The sequence below is a fragment of the Rhamphochromis longiceps genome, linkage group LG9, assembly GCF_057381845.1.
Source record: "Rhamphochromis longiceps isolate RC_006_pf linkage group LG9, R_longiceps_female_GT1.1, whole genome shotgun sequence".
Classification (NCBI taxonomy): domain Eukaryota; kingdom Metazoa; phylum Chordata; class Actinopteri; order Cichliformes; family Cichlidae; genus Rhamphochromis; species Rhamphochromis longiceps.
In genome coordinates, this window is record NC_140565.1 from 8,654,673 (window position 1) to 8,663,697 (window position 9,025).

Sequence of the window (9,025 nt, forward strand, 5' to 3'; positions counted from 1 at the left end):
GGACCTCAGACAGCTTAATGGCCTCCCTGGTGCTGAAATCGAACCCAAAAGAAGTGTCAAAGGAGCACCCACACTCCAAAGGACACCAGCATCTGCACTAAACCCCTGTCAGCAGTAAAGAAAGGCTAAAGTGGGATTTAAATCTGGGATTAAAATAAATAAATAAATAAAAGAAGCCTGCAAGCGTATACACTGGGGCCAATTCAAGGAGCACAAAAGAAAGTGTAGGGTCCAGGTTTTGGGTGGAGCGCAGATACAGTAACAGGATCCAGCAAAGCCCTCTACTCTCTGGAGCCCTGCAGCGTAAACAAACAGCTGAGACAGAGACAGGGCAGAGGCACCGACACACGTGCACACACACACACACACACACATACACACAAAACACCACATCACACACAATCAGACTGAGGCAGTCTGCCCAGGCAAGGCTCACCTCAGGGCACCCACACTGACACCGGCTCATCACATTACTGTCTGTCTCTGGTTTCATCGGCTTAAACTATCTATCTGAAAACAGCTTAGCCTTTTTGCTGGATGCAACAGCTCACAGCTTACAGGTCAAATAAGGATCGGTAAGTAACCGTCGCTGAGAGCGCCACCTTAAAAGAGTGCTTTCAGTAAGTTTGGGGTGAGGTGGAGGGGCACTAGTGAAAGTAAATTTTAAAAAATCCCATGTCAGCCAGATAATTTCACTTTGTTCTGACTTTATTAAAGTGGTTGTCTAATTAAAACAAGCTGTTTTTAATGCAATCGCTTCTTTTTCTTTCTTTGTTTAGAAAGTAATTGGATTTCGAGTCACTGGTTTACTGCTCAGACACTTTTAATAGACATTCTTTTTTTCATGCAGTGCAGAAAGTAGCCGCAATTAAATGCCTCTGCTGAGGTTTTGGCCTCTTCAATCCCCTCCACTTCCCCCTTCCCCTCGCTCTGTCTTCTGCAGAAACACAGCAGTTCAAATCAGTATTAAATGCTGGTGACTTCACTCCACAAAGATGAAAATCAAGGACATTCCAAAACCAAATGGCAGGAGCGAGACATTCCTACTCCCCTATGTAGTGCCAGACCTGGATTACAATAACACAGTTTTCACTGAACCCACCTCCGACACTAGATGGCGCAGTTTCATGAGCAATAGACATGAGGGGAGAGGAGGAGTGGGATTCAGACTGGCGTTATAGACAGCACTGTAACAGTGCCTGTACATCAAATATAAATAAACATAAATCTGTAGGTGCTTCTTCCACCGCCAACAGAATGAAAGCACACATTTACTGTTTTTGGCAGAGGTCTCACTGTTTTTTTTTTTTTAATTCCCTATCTTTCGATCAAATTGGGGCCCCCGGGGACAAAATCTGCCTGAATGAACGAGCGTTTGTATTTGCACATGTGTTTTTCATAGAGAAGAAGCGCGGTGCACGTACTTGCACTCCCTGTCCTCCAGATCAAAATGCGGATTGAAGTTGATGAGGATCCGCTGGTGAGGACCAGGCGCCGAGATCACCCACACGCATCTCTGAGAAGGGGGATAAGACGTGGGGTATCCGGGCGAAGTGAGGTAGTTGGCGGTTGAGATTCTGATGTTGCCTCCACATTTATCTGGAGCGGGGAGGGGAGAGAAAATAAAAGAGAAAAGTTCTTAAAGGATACGGAAACAAACGAGAGTGATACATCACTGGCAGCTCAGAGAGACACAATAGTTTGGACTACTACAGCGAGCTTTACAAGACCATTTCTTTCACACACAACACACTGTAGACAAATCATCTTCTTCTTATAAATAACGTTTTGGTGTAAGCGTGGAGCGAAAATGTTGTTCCACAAAACCAGACCGCTGCTCTGCGAGATGTTGCAAACATGCTTATCTATCTGTAGAGTGGAAAAAATGATCATCTTTTACCAGATTGCGACTCTGCAGTGAGGGTTAGTCAACAGCAGAATAACGCAGTGATGGAAAATTATCAGTAACGAGCGAGTGAAATTCACTTAGTCGTTAATTTCATGCTGTGACATGCACACGCTTAAATTACACTGCCACACATTACGAGGGGAAAATGATAAGCCTTTGCTGACTGATCCATATAACACAAAGGACCGAACAAGAAGACGCCCTTTTATTATTTACTGTTTATTTATTTTTATTATTTGCAGTCATTCTCCTTTAATCTTGCATATAAAAGTACCCCCTCGTTAAAAAACAAAGTTCCTTTTGCTTTTATTTCTGTGTTATAAAAGCTCATGTGTGCTTTCCTAACGCATTCCCCCTCCGAAGTCTATCACAGCGGAAAATAAAAGCTGAAGTGAAACAGAACCTCCGAGAATAGAAACCGGGAAAGTTGTGCAAGCCGAGCGTTTGGGCTGACTTTTTGAACTTCATCCTGACTTAGAAATTCTTTACCAGGAGCACAAGAACCCGGGTGCCCTAAAAAAAGTAGTTGAATTGGTTTAAAAACTGCTTAATTGTTGGAATTAAGTCTTTTAAAAAATATCTGCAAAGAAAGCAAGTATTCAGGAGTATTTTAATGGAATTTGGTAGAAAATATTTGAACGGAAACAAGGTAACAACCCTAACGCGCTGGACAACAGGAATATCAAAGAGATCCCATAAATACAAGTGAAATCATATAGCAGTAAAAACGGTTTTAACGAAGGCTACAGATAAGTGTCAGTGAAGTCACTTTACTAAGTCTGTGTGGAAATAATATCAGAGGGGTTTTCTTTAGGCGTTGGTAGAATGAGCAGGTGAGCGCCTTGTGAGTTTGCCCGGAGATCAGCGAGGGCTAATCTTTAGAAAAAACACCGGGATTAGTAGCTTTGCAGTGTACATAAAATCTGTATTTATAGAGAGATCAGATGTCACACTTACCGTTTTTGAAAGTCTTGGCCACCGAGAGGATTCCCATAAACAGGATAAAGACTAATCCACAATGCATCCTTGTTTTATCACCAGGAAAAAAAAATAAAATTACGTGTATATAGATATAAAAAACAAAAACAAAAATCCTCTGAAAATAAACTCCTCCAGAAGATGTTTTTTTCCTCAAGGGAAAGTATTCTTCTCTCCACTCTGTCCAACAAATAAAGCTGAAGTGTCTCTTAACGAAGTTAGGAGTGATCTGAGTGCGGGCTCAGGTCGCTGGCATCCTGTCATTCAGCTCCGGTTTCCTCTCGCCTGCGCCGTCTGCTCTCCACTCTCCAGTGCCGACCTTGCCATATCCTCTCCAAAAGAAGCCAGAGCGCAAGGCGGACGAAGAATCAGCCACTCCAACCCTGTCTTTTGCGTCCTTGGCCCTTCAGAAGGTGCCCGGGCAGGATGTAATCCTTGTCTGTGGAGTGCACAAAAAACAAAACAGCACAAACGTGAGAGGTGAGCAGACTATGAAAGCGTGTCGCCTCCGTGCGCACTGGACATTCCCCAAAAGTGTCTAAAAGCGCCTTATCTGACACAATTAAGACTCCGAAGGCACGGGTACACCCCTTTCCCCCAAATTGTGACCCGCTTTGCTTCAATAGGCTTAGAGTAGAGAATGGGAGAGGTTGGTGATTGGCTTGATTACAAATAGCCAACCTATGTCTGAGAGGCGTCGCGTCTTTATAAGTAAGGAGAGCGGCACACTGAGTGTCAGAGCACCAGCGGTCCGTTAAGTGACACTACTCTCTCTCTCTTGCTCTCTCTCTCCCTTTTACTCACTCACGCTCTCTTCCGCTCTCTGTGACAACAAGCAGTCTGACATTAATGCAAAACGTAGCGACACAACACTACCCCCCCCGCAACTATCTGAGATCTCGCCATAAACAACAGCAGCAGCAGCAGCAGCAGAATGCTACTCCTGGAGGACAAGCTACCACTCAAGCCTGGATTTTAGGCTGTATTGTAGAGGGCATTTCCCCGGGATGTGGTCATTAGCTTGTGTGTGGGACCGATGCCTTTATGTGATAAACCAACGGATAAACCTGATCTTTTCATCCCAAGTTCCCCTTTGTGGGTGCAAGTCCTAAAAAACACAGAAAACAGAGCTCAGATGTAAGCCAATTTACATCGAAGTGCTTATCGTGGGCCTATTTTTTCTCTCTACAAAGTGTTTCCATCTTTCTTTTATTTTGATTTTATTATTATTATTTTATTTGCATGCCTTTTATCCACCAGGAGCTATGTAACGCTACTGTTCTTAATAACCACCCCACATCAGTGACACCATTTAGCTGGCACCCTGAAAATTTAAAAAGAAATCAATTAAAGCATAAATTACGGTGTAGCCTCGAGTCGGTTACTCAAGGCTGCCCTTACTGGGTCACACTGCACAAAAAGGAACGAACCTCAGCAAACACAGCATGCTCTACTCTAAATTCCTGCATTAAAAGAAAGCAAGCCAGTGTATGAATAACAATAAAATCGACGGTAAGATAATAAGATGGTCATATCAGCCAAATGTGTAAAAACTGTATTACATTAAGTGGACTCAAAGCAGAAGATTCCTTTCAGTCTCTCACACAAGTTAAATACATTTACAAAAAAAAGAAAAGAAAAAAAACCTGCATTCACCTGCTTCTTCAGGACTCGCAAACCTGCAGGCATCCAACCCTCCCCTCTCCACTTTCAACACGAGTGGAGCGGAGTGTAGGATCCGATAGGCTTCCCCCAAATCCTATTAAAATGACACCAAATCTTCTCCCGAGCTTCCAAAAGAAGCAAGCCAACGTATCCTCCCCCCACGAAAAAAGAAAAAAAAACTCCTCCCTGGGCTACACGCCGTGGAAGAATCGCACCGCAGTCCAATCCAAACCGCGCAAAGGCGCACAGCCGACACCCGGAGACACTCTCCCCTCTCCGCGTACAGACGGTCCCTTCGCCGCGGATGTCTCTGGGTCTCCCGGGCTGTTTAGCTCTCATTCACGCGCGGTCCAAACTGCAATACGACCAGCGTGTGGAGGAACAGTGTTGAAAATTCTTCAGTGAGAGAGGTGGGATAAAAAAAAATCTACAGAATAAAAATAAAAGTCCTTATTGGTTTAATTCAACTTGTTTCCCGTCCGTCTCTCTCCGTGCGCCACCGCTCTCGGCTCCTCCACTGATGCAAATGCGGAGGGTTTGAGTCCCTTGCTAGCCACACACACACGCCCCTTTACGAGAGAGGAGCGCGCGTGCGTGCGCGTGTCGGTGTCTCTGCAACGCTTATGCAGATTTCATTCAACTGCCTTTCTCTACCTGCCCGTGGGCTTCCTTGGCCCCTTCGGGATGTCACATTACAAGTGAAATACTGAACCGACAACGTCTCTGCGCACGTGAGCCATCATGAAAAAAGGGGTTTTATTATTATTATTATTATTATTATTATTATTATTATTATTATTATTATTATATATTTATTTATTCATTCATTTATTCGTTCCTGAAAATGTTAACCAGCTTGATGATGAACTTATAATCCACATAGCAATGTCGCTTTAACACAATATAGACACTGTGTGGTCCTGTACAGTTTCTGGAAGCTTATAGAGGCTCGACGAAGTTGTGCTGCTGTGATCAAAGAAGCTGTGAGCTGGTCGTGAAAGACATTAGGGATGTAAGAAGCAACACTGACAAGGGAGATCAAGTTGACTAATCATGGACAATACAGTCCCTTCATTTCTTCATCCCTTTATTTTTATTATTCACTTATAATTCATGAGAAGCGAGACTTTTCCAGATCAACAGATTGTTTAGCGGAGAGCGGAGTGACAGCAAAGGTTTTCCTCATGAATGAGGTTGTGAAGTCATTGAAAGGAACTCCTCTAATGACATTTCATCACTTAGTTTTGTCAAAACATCAGTGGTCTATTCAATTGTGCAACTTTCCAGAAAGAGGAACTCAAAGCAAAGTTTCATTGTTTCACACAGATTAAACTTCCTGCATTCTGCTTCTTTTGCCCCCGAAGCCTTGCAAACGGGCTTTCACTGGAGCTCTCTCTGCTGTTTTTTGCTCAATTAACTGCAATAAGCGGAGGTTTCCGTGCGCAGGTCCGTGGCTGGCAGTTTTCTGCCCTGTAGGGGGCAACAAAGCAGGCGAGCAGCTCAGAGAGAGCAACCCATTGCTCCTCAGGCTCACCTCACTGTGCGCCTTTGAGATTGCACAGCTGTGTTTATAACCAGAGCGCACTGATTCAAGGATTTTGCAGACTTAATCATTCCATTCACTATAAATTCAGCTTACCATGCGTCAGCATTAAAGTTGCTCTCTCTTTTTTCTTCCTAGCATTAGTGGCAGCACAAGAATCTTAATACGGTGTATATTATATTCTGCTTGTTCTATGAGAAACACAAGCAGCACTTTGTTGCTTCAGAAACCTGATGTGCAGCTATACAAACTGTATTAAGATGTTTCCTGTTTGAAAAGTTTCTGTGGAACAATTCAGCACAATAAGCTCGCAAACCTTGTCCGTTATTATTTCTTATTCCTAGAGAGAGACACAGCAGGAGGAACAAGTGGCTTTATTCCCACCCCGGCCTCAGTAATTCTCTGTCTTCCTGATAACACAAATGCTAAAACGGTGCCGGGCATCTGTATCAAAGGCAGCACTAACTAGCCTTTCGTGTCTCCAGGATAACACAAGGAACAATGGCTTAGAGTCATTTCACAAGGGTGCCTGTGAGTGCCATATCTAAAATGAGCTGGGGGATTGTAAAGGAACAATAAAAGAGCAATTTAAAGGATTTGCTTCTTCATATATATCCTCACTAATCTTTAGTACAACCTCGATGAATAATTAGCTCGGGTACAAAAGCAGACATCTTATGGCTCCTGTGAGTAGTGGACTTGATTTCATTAGCCTGCCCTTTATTCACCAAAGTGAGTGAGTCCAAGTGAAATGTACAGACTCAAAGCGTCTGGCACAACGTCAGAGCGAGCACTCTACCTCAGTGTCTGATTGAAAAGTCACCTGTTAAGATTAGCTTGAGAATTTGGACATGGTTTCATACTTTTTGTGATATTTCAGGTGGGGGTGGGAGGGGTTATAGACATAAAGGAATGATTCAATAATTAAATGAATAAATAAAATGAATAAGTAGTGTGTCCATGTCAAGAACAAGCTCTGAGTGAATATTTTTGATGAGTGATTAATACATAGTAGTTTAAGAGACTGGAAAATGAAATATGTCAAACTCGGTTAGAGAGAGGAAGCCAGTGTTGCTTACTTTCCATCTCTCAGCATAATTAGCACATCTCTTCCCGTGATGCCCGACATTGGCATCACAGAGCAGTGCAATTCATCCATTCGAATTTTCAAGACCTTTCTGCTTCCTCACACTGGCTACATATGCACTTAACCAATGAGCAAAGTGAACATGATGACATGGAAACGAGGTCTAGCAGGTCTGAACTCCTATGTCAACTTAACTGACCACTATCCTAGCCATCTGATTTAGCCTAACATGCTGACTTTCTGCATTTTCCGATTTCAGCTGCACAGCCAGGATTGATGTTTCCTTGCCGCCCTAAATAACTGGTTGCACAATGCTTGTCCTGATGTCATATCTTCAATGCATCTTGCACTGATATCAGATGGACTGTGGGTCTTGCTTAATGCCATGACGCAGAACATCGAGACTTTTGGATTCATTCAATAAAAAGTCAAAAAAGTAAAAGTATTTTCTTAGTAAGAAAACAACAAGTACTCAGACTGTCAGAGGGGATATCACTGCGGTGCACACTTTGGTCTTTTAAGTTCAGTATGAGATGACAGATACGGTATTTACCTCAGCAATAGGAAAGCATAAATGCATGTTCCCACCTTACCACAGTACAGACCGGATTAGAGACACAGCCTGAACTTTTTCAAAGACTTTGTTACCTACTAATCATACAGTGTTCCAGTTTCACCTCCATGGCAACTGCTTCCAAAGGCAGCCTCAAGCTGAAAGGTTAATGTGCATGTGAATAAGGGGCATACAGCTCTGACACTATAGAAGTTTCTGTACCTGTTTCACACTTTTGGGAGCTGCTGATAATTACTTGCCAAAGAATCTTTCACACACTCTCAAACAGGCTTGCTGGAATAAATGACATACCTTCAAAATGTGTCTAATGCTGTGGGGCTTTTTTCTTTTTGTGAAAGGGGGCAATGTTGAACACGCGTGTGCATGTTTGTGCGAGGCAGCAGTGGGAAAGAACCAGGTGAAAGAATTCAAAAACAAAGCAAACAGAGATAAACAGGAACCAAAGTCAGCTTTGTGAGGACACAGGAAACCGAGGAGACCCAGAAAAATCCATGCTGACATTTGAGGGGTGAGTTTGCAGTGGTGGTGGTGCAGGCTCAGTCAGATCAAGGTCTGGTGTAATTGCTACAAAGGCAGCGTTTCTCCTCTGGGGCTTTTGCTGGAGATGAAACTAAGCGTGAGAGGAATTAGCAGAATCGAGCACTTCTGAAGTTTCGAGACCTTCAAGAAAGAAACAAAAAACCCAAAACATGTTTGGGGATATTTGTCATTTAAACAGAAGCTGGAGGGAAGGGAACAGGGGAGGAAGGTGGTACAGGGGGAACAGAACAAAAACATAAAGAAATGGTTTTATTAGATGTAGAAACATTTACAGTGACATTTAGTAAAGCGGGCAGGATGTATGAATAAATATGCATAATGTTGCCGGGAAGCATTGAGAGCTTCTCAGGGGCAGAAGGAGGGTGAGAGTGATGGCTCCTGAATTAATGATGAGGGAGCCTACTGTCTGTCTGTGTGTGTGTGTGTACGTCTGTATGAGTGTCTGCACATGTGACAGCATTTAGTTGCAAATGTGTATGTCTGTGTGTTTGAAGTTAGGACACACAGACACACACATCCAACTCACTCTTGCAACACCCCAATTTCACATCATCACTGATGGAAATTACCCATTCCTAGATACCTAATCAAGCGATCATTTTTTGGGGGGAGACACACAGATTTGCAATTGTCTCTGATGCTTAATTACATTTCTGGAAAGCTAAAGAGCAAACCTCCCGGCAAATTTCAATTTTTGGGGTAGATATGTTTTTTTTTTTCTATTCAGGT

At 43.1% G+C, this 9,025-nt stretch overlaps 1 protein-coding gene across 3 annotated transcripts in view; it reads right to left on the reverse strand.

Moving 5' to 3' along the window:
* Positions 1–5,083, reverse strand: part of nrp1a (neuropilin 1a) — a 63,713-nt gene extending 58,630 nt beyond the window's left edge. For 2 of the 3 annotated variants that reach the window (XM_085418155.1, XM_085418153.1), the window contains exons 1-3: positions 4,544–5,083; positions 2,867–3,326; positions 1,425–1,599 (exon numbers count right to left, since the gene is read on the reverse strand). In XM_085418155.1, coding sequence (XP_085274281.1) covers positions 1,425–1,599; positions 2,867–2,933 — 242 coding nt within the window. In that variant the 5' untranslated portion in view covers positions 2,934–3,326; positions 4,544–5,083. Of the gene's footprint in view, positions 1–1,424; positions 1,600–2,866; positions 3,660–4,543 lie in introns of those variants that run through there. The other variant, XM_085418154.1, reaches the window with a different exon arrangement.
* Between the last annotated feature and the right edge of the window lie 3,942 nt (positions 5,084–9,025).